Genomic DNA, 17,982 nt, shown 5'->3' with positions numbered 1-17,982 from the left:
CTTCCTTCCTTCCTTCTTTTCTTCCCTCCCTCCCTTCCTTCCTTCCATTTCTTTGAAATAGTTCCATTCCTCTTCAGTTCTCCATGTCCAGGCTTAATCAGAGACAGCTGCCCCCTTCCACCCTCCCTTCCTTTCAGGTCTGGAACACTCCTACAGCAAAGCTCTTGCTGGTACCTGTTCCTGTGTTCTCAATGCAGCCGTACTTGGGCAGGGCACTTAGTCTAATGATGGCATCTCCCTGGAGGTTGTCATGATCATCAGCAGCAAAGAAATGGTGAAATGAGAGTGGGGCTCTCCCTCCCTCGTCAACCTAGAAAGAAAAGATTGCAGAGTCCTTGGGCGGTTGCACATAACTGCGATAAAAAGAACTGAATTGCAAAGTGCTGCCTGGGGTGACCTTCCAGCACCAATTTCACTTCTTTGAGGAGGCAGATCCTCTACAGACGAGATGAGAAATGTGCATGCTGCTGAAGCCAGGCAATCTTTCAGCACCTCTCAAAGCGACACTCAGGCACGATGACTTCCGTGTCTCCCTTCAAAGTCGTGCTTCCTTCAATGATGGATCTGGTTATAAAGCAGTTCTGGCCCATTCTAATCACCCACCTCGGCACAGCTGCACAACAGGATGGCTGCCTTCCTTCCACATCAACATTCAAAAGCCCGCGGCTAGAAATGATCATCCACTCTCTCTTCCCTCAGATACCATGAGGGCTACTGTCCTATAGATGTTCCCACTCAGAATAAAAGTCCCATTTATTCCTTTACAGTATACATTTATGGGTATGCAGAAAGAAAGTGCTCACCATACCTGAAAACTAGTGCTTATCTTAATGTCAAAGAGGAAAATAAATCAGTGTAAGTACAAGCGTTCGTTCAAACTAACTTTCTCCTTTAGGGCCCTGCTTACTTAGGTTGCTGACTCTGCAACCTGAACCTGGTGTTTTTTGCTAGACTGCTGGATATGACTAAGCCCTTTCACTTTGAACAACTCTTGGCTAAATGTAGGAAGATTGACGAGTTACAAAGTGGAAGGTCAGCCTGACTCTGGAAATGGGCAAGGTCCAAATGGCTGCCCCAAGGCGTGGAAATGGGAAAACGGGTGGAGTATCAGAACCATTTAGAAACAACTCAGTTTTATCAATTTTCAGTTGCTTAATAAAACCAGAAAATCTCCTTATGTTTTGGCATTATGGTATGTATAGAGAGCAGGACAAGGAAAGGAAATTAACTTATGGAATCCCTACCACATGTTGGTACTATACTGGGTTTTTGGGTTTTTTTAATGCTCTTTTATTAATTATCAGAGCAATTCTCTATGTAACAGGAATAGCAATATTTTAAAGATAAAGAAATTGAGGCTAAGAAAGATTACATAATTGATCCAAGGTTACTCAGCTGGTAAGTTACAGAATCAGCACTTGAATTCAAGTCTGGGTGAGGTCATGATCAGGATATAGGATCTGGCCTCCTACCCTCCCTAACCCAAGGAACAGTCAACAGTGCTTACAGTGATGTGTTAACTTGATTTAAGGAGTGCCTTGGGGACATTGTCCATATCCTCATGTTTTAGTTGCTGCAAACATTAGATTGTAAACTCCTCAAAGATATATTCCACTTCTAATTTTACTCTCACTACTATACACATTTAGCATAATATACAAAATACTATACACATCTAGCATTTATGTCTGGCACATACATATTTGTTGACTAACAGAATAATGAGGATATGATGATTTAATTTTCTACATATAATTAATTCTTTTCTTACTTTTTGAAAAACCTACAACTGAAAACCATGTATATACTGATACTATTGCCTCTATACTTTAGGGGAAGAACTCGGCATCCAACTTGGGTACATTGCCTCAGAGTCCAGCTCTCTGTAGCACTCGCTGTTTATTGATCTGAGAATTGTTTACCGTGATAAGGTCAGCAAAAGCAATGACTGGAGGCGGATTCTCGACAGGAGTGATCATGATGGTAAACATCTGATTGTCCAGACGGTTGTGGTCCACATCAGACACCGAGAAATGGAAGCTATCAGTAACCAGATGACCATCTGTCTCAAACACAGCTGAGTACCTACAGAGAGAAGAATCAAATGAATGAGCTATACTGACAACCCAGGTAAGGCGACTGCATTTTTGTTTAAAAATGGGGCCATAAGCAATATAATATTTCAAGGGAGCTACTGGTTAGTTACTTGACTATTTTAATACGATTTTTAAAAATTCTGTCAAGTAATACAAAGTGGTTACATACTTAATTTTCTTGTTATTGATGTCTTCCATTGTGAAATTGGAAACCTCTGAGATTTCCTCCACCTCGGGTCCGGAGGTTCTTAAGAGAGTACCATACATGGGCAGAGAACTTAACTGAATCCAGATCTCTGAGTCAGGGGAAGAATCGTCCTAATCAAGAAAATATGAGAGAAGACATGAATACATATTTTCAGGAATAAATACTTCCAATAGTTAAAAAGATCTTAGGTGCTTCTTTCTCTGCTAATTGGAAATGTCTCTTTCCCTTTGTGATAAAGCAACATCGTTTCAAACTGCAGTATTTATTCCTCCTAAAATGTCACTTTGATAATGTCTTCTTTCAAAAGTAGCTAAGAGTGGGGAAATGCATTTTAGGCATGGGGCCTAGATGTCATATTGTCACTAAAAGAACCACACAAGGTTTTGTTTTTACTACAAGCATCTAGTGAAGAACAGAACATAGAGATATAAATCATCTTTCTAAAAACAGTTGTAGGCTGCTTCTAGAGTTTCTAAGGATGGTTTGCTTTTTAGAACAGGTAAAATTCCTTTATAACATATAATACAATAATAAAGAAAAATCTGTGAAACAGAAAGAACGAAAATTTTTTAGCTTAGCCAATGACTCACTTTAACATTACACGTGATAAAAATTTTAGTTTAACAGAATTTAAGGAATCTTACAGATTTCATTCTATCAGGACTGAACCTCTTACAGAGACAATTTCCCTTTCTTTCTGCATTGTTTACTGAGAAATAAAATTGGCTTTCTGTGTTTCTACATGGACAAAAATGGACTGTCTTAATGAACCATTCCCTCTTTCTTCAAGGGTATTTTTGGAAATATCTAGGAGGCAGGCAATATCTTTTTGGAAAGTTTCTCTTTGTTATTCATGTTTTAGAGCAGTGGATGTGAACCTGGGGGCACTTTACACTTTATCTCAGCAACAATTAAGGTAATATAGCATAGTTCAGTGTACTCTCAAATGCAAATTTTCACAGCTATGCTGTACAGTTAGTTGAGGTACTGGATCAGGAATACTGGTGATCTGGGGGCAGCAGATCTTAGTTCTCATTTCTAGCCCCAGGGGCCTTTTTAAGTTAGCAGTTCAGAGCCTCAAGGCAAGAGCACAGAATTTTCCATATTTCTTCACATCACTTGACACTAACAAGGAAAGAAACTCAAATTCATTGAAGCTGCAAAACTTCAGAAAATTTCCCCTCAATTTATACTTTAAAAGTTTCTCTATTTTTCCACATGGTTTGTCAAATACAATATGCAGGCTTCTAAAAGACTACTTCTAATATTACTGTGAGTACTCCCTGAGAAAGAATTTTAAAAAGACAGCTGAGAATTTTAAGGTATTGTCTTCTGAAATGGCGATAGACTACAAGGACAGAGCCCCTGAGTTTTGATTAGAAGGAATCTCTCCTAAATTCCTCACTGGTAAATTTGGCAAAGAAATGCTTATTTCACGTCAGGCACACCTTACTACAATGTTTCAAACCTGAAATGATGGCTAGGTTTCAAAATGTGAAATCAACTAGATTTTTTTTTACTGAAAATGTTGTCATAATTTAAATAAATTACTATTTTGAGATATCCAAGACATTATGGATGTAAAAAAATCATAAGACTATAAACTTTTCTCATGTAACTTTTCTACTTAACCCATTTCTTGTAAAAAAAAAAAAAGTGCAACTCGCTGTCAGCGTTAATTTAATTTTATGTAAACACACTCTTTGACGCTGAAGCAAATCTGACTGGTTTTCAATGTGAAAATAAAATATAAAAACTGTTCTTGGAGTGATTTCTAAACAGAATTTGTCTCTAATTCTAATGTAACAAATGTATACATAAATCGGATTCGTGAAATGAATCTTCGGCTAACAACCATTAGAGAACGATGTTAACATCACGCGTAGGAATGCTACGTTTTCTAGGATTTGACATTTTCAGCAATCAAGCATTACTGTATTTTGTAAATGGAAATAACACTGCTAAAAACAGAATGCTATAAATAGAATTATGTCATTCGTTTTCAAAGACTACTGATATACTAGAGCGACGCGAAAATAATAAAAGATAATTTGTGGCTAACTTTGGGGGTTAGGTAAGGTCAGGACTGTAATCTGCGAGTTATCATGGGGAACACTGCAGCTGCAAGCGCCACCAGGCGACTATTCTCGAGGTGAATGGGAAGTGGGTCAAAGGCTTTCTTACTCCTTTTGTACTCATTATTTTTTCATTTTCTTTTTTATTATTTATACATCTGTTGACCATTCAACACAAGGACTAGAATTTTAATAATTAATATTTACCTGTGTGTTTCTCTGTTATCCTCTCCCTGGGCCCACTATCACCTTGGATCTTGTTTCTCATTTTCTTGAATTTCGGGATATAGTTTGATATATTACTAGAAAGTATTTTTAGTTTTCTTTTTAGACTTATGAAAATGGAATTAGACTCTCTTATGGGATTTATTTTTCCTTTTACTTAATAGCAGACTGCTAAGATCCATCAATAGTATTTTGTGTAGCTATAGTTCATCTGTTTTGAGTGTTCTCTAATATTCCATACAGTACCTCATGAGTCATCTGTCATCCTGTTGATGAGCACTTGGCTTGTTTCAATATTTTTGCTATTATGGATGATAGTATTGCTATGAACATTCTTGTACAAATCCTTCAGTGTACACGTGAAGGTTTCTCGTGGATAGGACTCCAAAAGTACAATGGTTAAGGTATACGACTACTTATTCTCACAAGACAACGCCAAATTCTTTCTGAAAGTTGTCGTTCCAGATTACACTTCCCCAGCAAAGTAAAGAATCTCCTATAGATCCTTTCCCTCTCCAGCATTTGGTGTTTTCAGATTTTTAAATTTCTGCCCATTGAATTGGTAGATAATGGTATATAATCTTAATTTGCTTTCCCTAATGACAAAAAAAAAAAGGTGAATATCTGTTCTTGTATTTATTGGCCGTATAGGTTCCTCTTCTGAAATTCTTATTAATGTCTCATATTCATTTTTCTATCACATTTTTTTCTTCTTGATCTGAAGATGTTCTTGATATTTTCTTTGTTATCTTTGGTTATATATGTTGCAAATATTATTTTTCCAATTTGTAACTTGTCTGCTTTCTGTATTTATGATATGTTTTGGAGAACATAAATTTAATTTTAATATAGTCAGATTTATAAATCATTTCTTTATAGTTAGCACTTTTTGTTTCTAGTTTAAGAAATTCTCTCTTTTCCCAATATCATAAATATATTCACCTATATCCCACAAAGAATTTTAAAATTTTGCTTATGACATTTAAGTATGTGATTTGTCCAAAGTTAATATCAATGTAGGATTCTTTTGTTTTTTTCATACGATTACTCATTTTGTGTAGTTCCCTGTTTTAAATAGTTCCTACTATTTCCACTGATCTGGCTTGCTATATTCATTTGATATTACAGTCTGTGTGGGTCTGTTTCTGGACTCTCTAGTATATTCCTGTGCTACACTGCTTTAAATAGTGCAAGTTTATTATAAATCCTGATATCTGATAGGGTAAGCCCTTGCCTTCCCATCATTCTTTTTCAGAAATTTGGCCCTTTGTTCTCCCTTATATATTGTAGAATCAGCTTATCAAGAGCCATAAAAAGGCTACTGGGCTTTTGATTGGCTCTCAGCTGAATGAAAAGATCACTTTGTAGGAGAACTGATATCTTTTTGATAGTAAATCTTCTTATTCATGACTATGGAAAACCCATCATTTATTTAGTGCTTTTAAAAATGTCTGTCAGTTAAACATTATAATTTTCCTTATAAGACTGCCTGTGTTTTTGTTAGATTTAAACCAATGAACGTGATTTTTGTAATGCTATTATAGGTGGTATTATCTTTTTAGTTACATTTACTGGCTATTGTTTTGCTTATGTAAAGCAACATTATTGCTTTATTGATGTTCTAGCTGACCTCTTGGTAAATTCTCCTTCTATTTCTAATACTTTGTCAAAGATTCTTCATAGTCATACCATCAGTTTTCCTTAGAAGTTACACATCTTTTGTTACAGTTAGTCCTAGATGTGTTATGTAATGTTATTATAGATAGTATCATATTTTGAATTATTCTATTTTTGGCTGGTGCATATAAATGCTATTAGCTTTTTCAGATTAATCTTATATCATCCTCCCCATGTTGCCCTAAAGAGTTAAGTAACTTGCCAAGGGTTAATACACTAGAAAGTGGTGAACTTGGATTACAACCCATCCATTCTAACTGCAAAACTCATCCCATCCCATCCCTCCCCTACTTGTTTACTTACAGTGCATAGCAAACTGTATAGGAAACCACTATTAAGAAGCAAATTAGACAGAATCCCATTTCTGCTTTTTGTCTTTCCCTACATCATGTCACCCTTTTGCAGCTAATGATACTCTAATTAAGATCAGGCTCACCTGCTTCTATCTTTTTATATTCTGCTTCATTTATGACCAGGATTTCAGATGGTTTTTCCAACTTTTCTGGATGTTCACTGCAAACTCACTAACTATGCATATCTGGAAAAATTTTCCCCATTACCTTGAGCACAACAAAATTCTTCTATAGCCCTCAGAGAAAGTTAGTATGTAACTTAGCTAAGTCTTTAAAATATGCTATGCTTTCGGCAGGCTAGAATAGTTCTTTTGGAGTCTTTCTGCTCTAGTGGGTAAATTCACATTCAATCAATTTCTGAAAATACACGTTCAGTTGCCAATGGGCTTGCATTTTGATATGCAGCTTATAATATGCAGTTAATGGGTAGGAACTTCTCCTGGAGTGCAATTTTGGTCTGTCAAACATTTTTTTAAGCCTCGATGATCTATTGATTAAATCTGTATTCATACATTTTTATGAATTCATGAGTTTCATAAGATTCAAAAGACCATAACCTATGGTAAAAATCACCTGTCGATTAAAAAAAAAAATCAAAGCTATTCTGAAACTATACTAGACCCATGAGAAGAATCAGGGTGGAATGCAGCTTCCCATAATTTAAGAAAAGGCAATTTGAGGGGAAAATCTGTGCAAAAGCAATTGAAGCAATTGTTCCCAGGCCAATGCTTTATCTTTCATGCTACTATTCAGGACTAGATTTTATAGCCAGACTCTTCAGCCCAGAAAAGGATTACTTAAAACTATATAGTTTTTTTTTTTTTTTTTAAAGGCCAGGTTATTGGTTGGAATTTTAAAGATTAGTAAAGGAAAAATTCAATACTAAGAATAATTACCATTCAGATAATCACTCTTATTTTCAAGGTATTTGTCAAAACTACTCATTATTGTTTACATAGAGAACTCATGTCTGTTTATAACACATAATTGAAAAATAAAATTAATTATCCTCATTATCCTGAGCTCCAGAGGTAAAATCTAAGAAAGAAGATAAATTTAATTACCAGGATCACTTATCAAGTTAAGGCTAGATGAGAGAAAAACAAGCAAGCCTAGAGTTCCTGAATTTTCCTTTGGTCCCCTAACCGCCCTGACTCTTTTGCGGAATGGAATAGAGAGTGAGCCAGAAATCTTGCCTAGGAAATCTGGCAGAGAGGCACTGCCAGAGGAATGTGCCAGTATTCTGTCTAGAGCTGGATCTGAGGCAAAAGCTGGTGAAAAGTGGGCTTTTTCTCAAAAAAGTGGGCCATGATGTACCGTGCCTATTAATCATTGACCAGGTAATGTCTTCTAAAATGCTCTTTCAAATTTTTCATTTGAAATATTATGGATGGAGCTTAAAATATGAGAAGGTGGACTTTTCTGACATTGGCACTGTTTCTGTTGACAATCGCTCATCCCTACATATACCCATTGTTTTCAACAGGTTTGCTCATTTACTTGTCAGTTAATGAGACACTGAGAGCAGTTGTAATAAAGAGTGTAACTATTCCTAAGAGGAGAACTATAGGGAAGTTGAGAAAAAAGTTCTTTATATGGCCATATACCCGATGCCCCAAACACTCAGTCGTGACATTGCTTTCTAGTCAGCCCAGTCAGAGGGTGCAGTAGAGAACAAGACAAGGGTAAGTACTTACAACATAAGCTAGGTGTGACCTAGTGATTACAGCTGTGCTTTTACTAGCAACAGTAATGCTCAGAGAGGTGCCAGCAGCCAGCCGAGGCCCTGGGTCCTCTGACAGTGACACCTCCACTCTCACTTCTATCGTTGTTGCAGAGATGCCATCTGTGACTGAGATCTCCATGCTGTCCTCCCGGGCAGAGGAGCCATCATGTAGATACTGCAGAACATTTTTCTCAATGTCCTCATATGTGAAAGTGTCACCTTTGAAGAATAAAACAAATTACAAAACCAATTACTTCTGGGAATGAAGCTTTTCATTTATGTAACACCTTTGATCTCAGTATTTCAAAGTATATGTAGGATCATAATCTCTGGGAGATGTAAGCTAATTAGTCCAACCACCCACTCAATATAGGATTCCCTTTACATTCCCCTTGAAAAAGGGTTATTTAACCTGTCCTTCAACACTCTTCAAGGTAGAAGCCTCAATCTTTTATAAGGTAACTCATTCTACTGGACATAGCTCTAATTTTTTTTAAGTTCTTAATCACATGAACCAAAATATGTCTCTATAAGGTCCATTCATCATTCTTAGTTTTAGAGAATAAAGGACAAGCCTCTGTTCTTTATAATAGTCCTTCTAGATCTAACCTTGATACTAAAAACTCTTTGAAATAGTTAAGAAAATAAATTATGCTTGACAACCCAGTAAGAAATCTTTGTTTTGAGAGTATGTCTTTTTTTAATTAAAAAATATCTAAAGATTGAAAAATGTACTTAAAGTTAGAAACCCAAACTGTCTAAGTCTAGATTACTAATTTGTGATAGATCTGATAGACGTGTGAAAACAGTTTTATTATAGAAGTCTGGGAAAATAGGTTTAAACAAAATTAAAAATTAAAAAAAGTTAAACTGCAGGATTTATTAGAATTTTAGAATTTTTAATATACAACATTAAAGCTTCTCAAAATTCCTTGGTCATGCAGCCCTTTTTAATGAGAAATGTCACCTAGTGCCATGGGCCCTAACAATTCCTCAGAGCATAGCTGAGGTACTGGTCTTCTTGGATGTTATATTCAACTCTACGTTATGTGAATAAACTAAAGAATTTATTCATTCTCTCTATTCATCTTCTAAGCCTTCTCTTTTGACATTGTATTATTGTGATTTACTGGTGTTCATGGCATTGTGCCTAAAACTAGGCTATGATTGTTATGCCCCTAAAGTATTTCCCTTAGAATATTAGAAATCTATTCTAATGACCTTACTTTGGTTCGATACATTTTTAAAACTCTGCCTTGTGACTCCCAAGTGATTACTGATTGTTCTTACAAATTTGATCTACTCTCAATGTTAAAAACTTGGCCCCTTCCCTCTACAGGAATATTCAGAAGAATGCATTATTATGTGCCTATTAGGAATTATATAAAGCTTTTGAGAAGCATAGATTGTTGGAATAAGTATATAGCATCCCAAGGTGGCTACTTTGAAAGGGATAATATCCACTTTGATACATAAGAGCTGACTATCAAAAATTATATTTAGTTGTATTCTTTGTGCTTTTCTGTACTTTCCAAAAAACAAATATGTATTATTTTTTTCTATTAGAGAAAGTATGGTAAATATTATTTTGGAAAGTTGATCACATTTCCACGTTGTTAATTCGCATAGATAATACTTTTTAAATGTGTCCCCTTTTCTTATGGATGAAGATGTATGTAGTTTACACTATCAGAGTCACAGTGCAATAAATATTGTGAAGATTTACATATGAGATTAAAGAAAACAAATTCATGTCCATGAACAATCCATAAGAAAGTGGCAGCTGACAATTCATATGAGGTTGTTCTAAATGAATTTACTCTAGGTTTCAGAAATCAACCAATTTCACCTACAACTTGAGGAAATAGCTTTATAGTTTGGGGGCATGGGTAGTGGTGCAGAGAAAGAAGTCCCAAATATTTCAGCCGCTGGGTTAAATACTAAAAGATTTTCCTTTCTAAGCATCTCCTCATAGTTTGTCCTATAAAGTTGCTTTACTTCTTGTCTGAGACACATAAAACTTCCTGTAGAGAGAGAGATCCTCCAAGTAGGTTGATGACAGAGTGAGCAGCTACCTGTAGTCATGGGCCCTTGGAACTCAGCTGTGTACTTAAGGAGCACACCATGTTCTGGAGGTTTCCGAAGCTCAAAGAAGAGTTCTTTGGGTGCTGTATCAGTATCTCTTACTACCAACTGAAGTCCTACGGTCAGGAGAATAAAGCATGGTGAGGAGATACATACATTAATTATATATTATGTACATATTACAGCCATAAGTTAGGCTGGAAGTCATGTTGTAGTTAATCTGATGCTTATAAGAAAGCACTGTTGAATTCTAATCAACCACAAAAATAGTGAAAAGTGATAATGTAGTCAATTCCAAAATGCAAGTAGGTTCTTCCAAAAGTTAACTTATAAGTAATTATCTCTGAATTCCAAACAACATTTTTCTTCCATACCAATGAGGATATGGAAGCCAGAAAAAGGTCAGTTCTTCCAGAAAATGTCCCCAGAAATTGGTTTTGCTTTTCATTGTTTCTTCCTTTCTTCTTTCTCTGAATCTACAAAAGAGCCAAATTATTTTAACAATGGCTGCTCTGGCCATCACTGAAGTGAGAAGAAATAGGGTAAAAATGACAGTTGTCTTTGTATCTATGGCTTGTTTATAAGGTGGATTATAATTAATTTTAGGCCAATACCCATATGTAGAAACTGGGTAAGGATCTGTAGAGCACACTTAACAAAAATCACAGTATATACTGTTTGCTCTTGATATTCTTGATAAAAGAATAAACTTCTAAAGAGTAAGTATACTGATAGCAACTAAAATCACATACAAAATAATTGGGCCGACAAACTTTTCTGTTATTGCTCCTGTTACTCTTTACTTTCTAAACAAAACGAGAGCAGTCATTGAAACCGCTTCCCTCTATTCTCTCTATTCTCCGTTACTATGTATTTTAGTGATGGCGACAAATCAATCTCCTGGAGGCTGGAAAATAAATTCTGTGTTGTATTCCATCATTGAGCATTGGCCTCTGAAGGGTTTATTCCCTTCTATCTGTGGTGCTTCTATTTCCATGGAGATGGGTAGAAGGGAGAATATATATGAGAATGCATGCAACTTTTGGAAGAAGAGGGCGTTACTTTTTGGTAACCACCAAGAGGTTTAAGGATGAATATGGTAAAAAGGGTCAAATATATGGTGACAGAAGGACACTAAACTTTGGGTGGTGAGCACATAATGCAATACAGAGATGATGTATTATAGAATTGTACACTTGAAACTTACATAACATTATTAACCAATGTTACCACAATAAATTTAATTAAAAAAAAAAAGACATTCGAACAGAGACTGTTACTGAAATATGGTTCCATAATATGCTTTATGGTTTCAAAAGCCAAGTTTCTTTCAGGCTCCCAGTTCTTACCTATAGAAGTGCTAGCTCCTGGGCTGACCTTAAGCAGTGGGGCTGTGACTTGGAACACTGGTGGGCGCCGATCAATGGGAAGTAAGTGAATGGTGAGGACCATCTCTGGACTTGTGTGCTCTCCATCAGAAACTAGAAAGGGTGTACACACACACACACACACACACACACACACACACACAGATCAGCTTGTAGTCTGGTCACCTTAGGCTATTTCCATAAATACGTAAACAGAACTGTTTTAGATTACCTTAACACTTTGAAGAAATGTTTATAAATGGAAAAAGAAAACAAGCAAGTAAAATACTGTGAGCTATTCTAACAAAGTTTTATATGGATAACAAAAAAGCTAAAGGACCATAACATCAAGGTCATTCTAAGAAGCAAGTTTCACAACAAGATGATATTGATAAATGTTAGTGGAAAGGAAAGTAATACAAAATATGCCCCCTTAGATGATGGTGGTAAAGGCTTTTATTTATGGAATTATTTCTTTTTTAATGAAAATCTTTCTTACAATGTTCCAGAGAAATTCAAGAAATATTTTAAAAAATGACATGTCTAGGTCTCATTAGAAAATAACTTTAGTCCCCAGCCATGCTACTCTGAACAAGCCTGATCCCTTCTGATCTCAGAAGTAAGCAGGGTCGGGTCTGGTTAGTACTTGGATGGGAGACCACCTAGGAACACCAGGTGCTGTAGGCGTAAAAAATGAAAAAAATAAAAATATAAAAAAATAAGGGATTGTAAGCTGACAAGGTCCTTGCAATCTGTGAGGTCAACCAAGGGCTGCCTCGCTTAAAAAATTAAAAAAAAAAATAACTTTAAACAGGACATAAAATGTCCATACAAATCTCTCTAATGACATTTGTTTGGAGGTAAGCAGACCCATTTTTACCTGATCATTACGCACAATGCAATAAAGGGAAGGCATCTTTGTGAACAAAACAGTGACTTTAAGATTTTATTTTCCTGGATTATCTGACATTCAAGTGAACACTGATCACCCAAAGGAAATGAAAGAAGAATTGCATGATTCTTGACTTTTGTTTCCACTTTCTCACAACTTAACAAACCCTCTCATCTCTAAAAGCCAGGCCTTAAGGAACACCTGCACCACAAATTCATCAATGTGTTTATCTGTAGTGGCAATTGAGAAAACTATACTACTGACTATTTTAAATGTGTCTGTGGGTTGGTTATTAAAAACCTAGTTTCTTTTGGACTTAGTAACAAGTCAATAGGAATCTGACCTCTTCTTAAGCAAAGTAGAGCATTGCTCAGTGACTCCTAGTAATGATTCCATTTAGATTTCAGAATTCTCTTTTCCTTGACAACAGATCTAAAAGATATGGCTGGATTTTATAAGGTATACTAAAAGAAATCCAGAAATAGCCCTACTAAGGCGTACAAGACATCAGCCCTATAAGAATGAAGGTTTTATGGCTCTGTTCATTCAGTCAAATGTAAAAATTATTGCCTCTGATTCTTTGTTAATGCTCAGTCTTCTCTGTGGATCACCAAAGATAAGGACAGATGATCCTTAACTTATGGGGGTTTGGAGACAAACATACAAACTTTTCATAAATTTCAACGGATTAAGGATTCCTGAATTCCCTGGAATCTAAATGAAGAACCCCTATGTTAAATAAAAATAAATAATTGTAAAATATAATTTTATTTTTAAATGTTTTACATTGATTTTGTTTTTAAGTGTGTGAGGGGGAAACCTAAGGGACTCTTCAACATCCTTACATTACAAAAAAGGAGAAAAAAAAGCCCTAAAATCAAGAGCTTTGGTCATATCATACAGCTGTCAGTATGACCAAAGTATACCTTTGCCTTTGTAAGTAAATGAATGAAAGGTATTTTCTGATACATATTACACAGCAAGAAAATATATCATGCAGGTGGCAGGGTTTTATAAGCAAACATGAGAGCTTACAATCAAAATGTTAGCAATTACATGTCCAGCCCTCCTTTAAGCAACATTTCTGATTTTGCTGAGAAACAGTCAAACTGCTTCTTTGGGTCAGATGCCTCCTGAACACCATTCACCTTTGAAAACCTGTGTTTTCCTTGCTCAGGATGGTTCTCCAGAGCATCTGTGCTTGTATTGAAGCAGTTAGGTTAGGAATATCAGCTTTCCTCATCTTAGCTGATGAATCAAGTGAGCTATTCTCCTTCACTTTATGGGTTAATATCAGGGCTTGGGTTTGTTGCTGTCTTATTTCATTATGTGCCCAATTTAAAGTTCTCTCTCACAAAATTCTCCTAAAGAAGGTGGCTTCCTTCTTACCAGATTCCACAAGTTTTTCTTCTTAAAAAAAAAAAAAAAGAACTTCTTAAACCCTTCACAACTATTAACTTGAAATGGATCATATGCCTAAATGTGAAAAACAAAAACTACAAAACTCCTAGAGGATAACACAAGAGAAAACCTAGATGACCTTGAGTATGGTGATGCCTTTTCAGATACAAGACCAAAGACATGATTCATGAAAGAAGAAATGGATAAGCTGGACTTCACTAAAATGAAAAAATTCTGCTCTGTTAAAGATAATGTCAAAAGAATGAGGGTACAAGCCACAAAATAGGAGAAAACATTTGTAAAAGACGCGTCTGATAAAGAACTATTATCCAAAATGTAGAAAGAACTTAAAATTCAACAATAGGAAAACAAATAACCTTATTTAAAAATGAGCCAAAGACATTGACAGATACCTCACCAAAGAGGATATATGGGTGGAAAATAAGCATATGAAAAAATGCTCCTCATCATATGTCACCAGGGAAATGCAAATTAAAACAAGAATATACCCTACTACCAATTAGAATGGCCAAAATCTGGAACACTGACTATGCTAAATACTGGTGAGGATATGAAGCAAAATAAAGTCTCATACATTGCTACTGGGAATGAAAAATGGTATAACCACTTTGGAAGACAGTTTGGCAATTTCTTACAAAATGAAACATACTTTTAACATATGATCCAGCATTGCACTCTTTGGTATTTATTCAAAGAAACTGAAAACTTTGGTCCACACAAAAACCTACATACATGTTAACAGCAGCTTTATTCACAATTGACAAAACTTGGAAGCAACCAAGATATCCTATAGTAGGTGAATGAATAAATAAACTATGGTATATCCAGAGAATGGAATATTATTCAACACTGAAAAGAAATGAGCTATTAAGCCACACACAAAAAATTGGAGGAAACTGACATGCATATTACTAAGTGAAATAGGCCAATCTGAAAAGGATGCATATTGCATGATTCTACCTTCATGACATTCTGAAAAAGGCAAAATTCTGGAAGACAATAAAAAGAATAGTGGTTACCAAAGGTAGGAGGTAGAGTGGGGAGATGAATAGGCAGAGCACAGAGAATTTTTAGGGCAGTAAAAATACTCTGTATAATATTATCATGATGGATGTCATACATTGGTCCAAACTCACAGAATGTACAACACTAAGAGTGAACTCTAAAGTAAACTGTACTTTAGGTGATATGTAGGTTCCTTGGTAAAAAAAAAAATGTACTACTCCAATGAGTGATATTGATAATGTGAGAGGTTATGCTATAAATGTGTGGGGGTAAGAGATATAGGGAAAATCTTTATACCTTCTTCTCAATTTTGTTGTAAACCTAAAACTGCTCTAAAAAACTTTGTCTTTAAAATAAAATTTTTAAAAATCACTCAACAATAAAAAGGAACCTCGGGCAGAAACAAAATAATTTAAGGTCAATTAAAGGTCCATTTCCTTTACTCTTAATAATGGGTTCAAGGATCACTTAACTTCAAGTCCCAAAGAAGTTAATAGTTAATTCCTTCACCTATTCAAGCTTTCAGGTAAACGTTGAGGTTTGGAAACCAAACTGGCACACTACCATGACATTCATTTTTCATGACCAACATAGGTACAGACTAGGCTAAACTAAATATCCCATATTCAGACTCAGAAACTTGTATTAAAATCCTGGTACTACTGTTTACTAGGTGTGGAAACCAAAGCAGATTACTTACTCTAACGACCCTTAGTTTCCTCAGCTTTAAAATGCTAAAAATAATATCTATCCTTACAATATTATTACAAGGATTAAACAAGACAATTTGTATTGTAAATTGATTTGTAAAGTGTAAATGGTATAATCTATTATATATTATTAGTGATTGCATGAGTTATCTAGAAGTCTGTCTCTAGAAATGACCTTATACTGGGTTCATATCAACAATGACACAATACTAGAAAAAGAAATAAAAAGCCTCAAACTGGAAAGTAAAAAGTAAAACTGTAAGTGTTTGCAAATGATATATCATTATATATAGAAAACACTAAAGATGCCACAAAAATCTAAGAACAAATGAATTCAGTAAATTGGCAGGATACAAAATCAGTACATTGATGTAAGAAATTGCAGAAGACATAATAAATGGAAAGATATTCCATGCTCATGAATTAGAATTAATATTGTCAAAATGTCTATACTACCTAAAGCAATCTACAGATGCAATACAAACCCTATCAAAATTCCAATGGCATTTTCACGGAAATAGGACAAATCTAAAATTTGTATGGAGGAGATTGGATTAAACATGGAGGCGTGAGAGATGTTCCCAGATCTCTCTCCTTGAAACACAATAAGCTGAACATGTAAAACTCAACAAAAAACACCCAAACTGCACACCAGCACGTCAGAGCATGGGATCTGCGCATAGGAGCTACCACAGGTCAGAACCCCGGGGGTCGGGCGGTGGACTGGGAGTAATAAAGAAGCTGCCTGTCACAGCCCAAGCTCCCTGTAGGAGGAAGGGGAGGGGAGAAGCAGCGGCAAGTTCCCTGAACAGCCCTGCTTGAGAGTGCTGCGAGCTCCATGTGGCCGGTGGCATTGCCCAATCATCAGGGCAGGAGGCAGAGAGACAGGGACAGCAGAAAAGTGGGGATGGCAGAGAAACAACAGTTGATTTTTACCAGCAGTGGTTGCAAAACTGAGGCTGAGCCACAGCCTCCGACCCCTAACCCAGAGGGCCCCTCCCCCCATGCCCTCCGAGACAGAATGCCCCGGAGCCCCAGGGGAATCTGAGTAAATGCTACCGAAACTGTCACTAACACTGACAGGAACTGAGACTGAGGGTAGCGAGCATGATTAAACATCTATAAGGGAAAAAAAAGACATTATTAACACAATACAAAGCAGAGATCCAAGAGGCTTAGATGCTACCTACTGAAACCAAAAGAAAAACAGCTTATTTGCACCAGGCTAGGGACCATTATGTAATAAATCTTTATGGGGAAAAAAAAAGCAGAACACACTTCCATTAATGCTCAGGCGGAGCAGTAGTCCATTAAACACCACGAACAACCAAGGTGAACACCCAATTATCTCAACCCAAAAAGGCCTTCACCAAAACACATCATATTAAAATTATCAAAAATCAATGACAAAGACAGAATTTTCAGGGCGGCCAAGGAAAAGAAGATGATAACCTATAAAGGAAAATCCATTAGATTATCGTCGGACTTCTCAGCACAAACCTTACAAGCCAGAAAGGAGTGGAATCAAATATTTAATCTATTAAATGGAAGGAACTACCAGCCAAGAATAATGTATCCAGCTAAGCTCTCCTTTAGATATGAAGGAGAAATAAAGACTTTGCCAGACATACAAAAGTTGAGGGAATTCTCCACTATGAGGCCTGCACTACAGAAAATACTAAAAGAGGTCAGCTCACTTAATAATGGGTTCAAGGATCACTTAACTTCACTTAAAACAAAATGACAAAAAAAAAGCATACTTAGGAGTAAGGTGACTAGCAGGCTGATAAAAGCAGAGGAGTGCAACCCTTACTATGAACAGGATATTATAAGCTTAAAATAAGAAGAGATTTGCTATAGCAAGATAGTAATCAACGTTCAGCATACATAGGGACAAAATGAGCCAACAATGACTGAAAAGGGGAGTATTCAAAGATCCAAATTCACAAAGGAGAATGGAAATAAGGCACACGCAGAAGAAAAGGGACGACTGTATATATACAACTATCCTTTTCATAATGGTAACCACAGGCCAAAGATTTAGAACTGAAGCATATAACATAAAGCAAGAAAGACCAGAGGGAAAACCCACAAAAGCCAACCAAAATAAAGAAAACAGACGGACAAGGAAGCAATGGAAA

General features: G+C 36.0%; 1 protein-coding gene and 1 pseudogene across 1 annotated transcript in view; one reads left to right on the top strand and one right to left on the bottom strand.

The window, feature by feature from the left end:
• FRAS1 (Fraser extracellular matrix complex subunit 1) overlaps window positions 1-17,982 on the bottom strand; it is a 421,815-nt gene that overhangs the window by 77,392 nt on the left and 326,441 nt on the right. Inside the window, exons 36-41 of the mRNA XM_011360633.2 lie at window positions 11,795-11,926; window positions 10,436-10,561; window positions 8,332-8,579; window positions 2,266-2,414; window positions 1,923-2,085; window positions 175-310 (exon numbers count right to left, since the gene is read on the bottom strand). Of these exons, the coding sequence (XP_011358935.1) occupies window positions 175-310; window positions 1,923-2,085; window positions 2,266-2,414; window positions 8,332-8,579; window positions 10,436-10,561; window positions 11,795-11,926 (954 nt within the window). The remainder of the gene's footprint in view (window positions 1-174; window positions 311-1,922; window positions 2,086-2,265; window positions 2,415-8,331; window positions 8,580-10,435; window positions 10,562-11,794; window positions 11,927-17,982) is intronic.
• On the top strand, window positions 12,382-12,499 carry LOC111740054 (annotated as a pseudogene).

Source organism: Pteropus vampyrus, unplaced genomic scaffold (genome assembly GCF_000151845.1).
Source record: "Pteropus vampyrus isolate Shadow unplaced genomic scaffold, Pvam_2.0 Scaffold56, whole genome shotgun sequence".
Classification (NCBI taxonomy): domain Eukaryota; kingdom Metazoa; phylum Chordata; class Mammalia; order Chiroptera; family Pteropodidae; genus Pteropus; species Pteropus vampyrus.
Note: the sequence above shows the minus strand (reverse complement) of the source record. Positions and strands in the feature narration are given on the sequence as shown.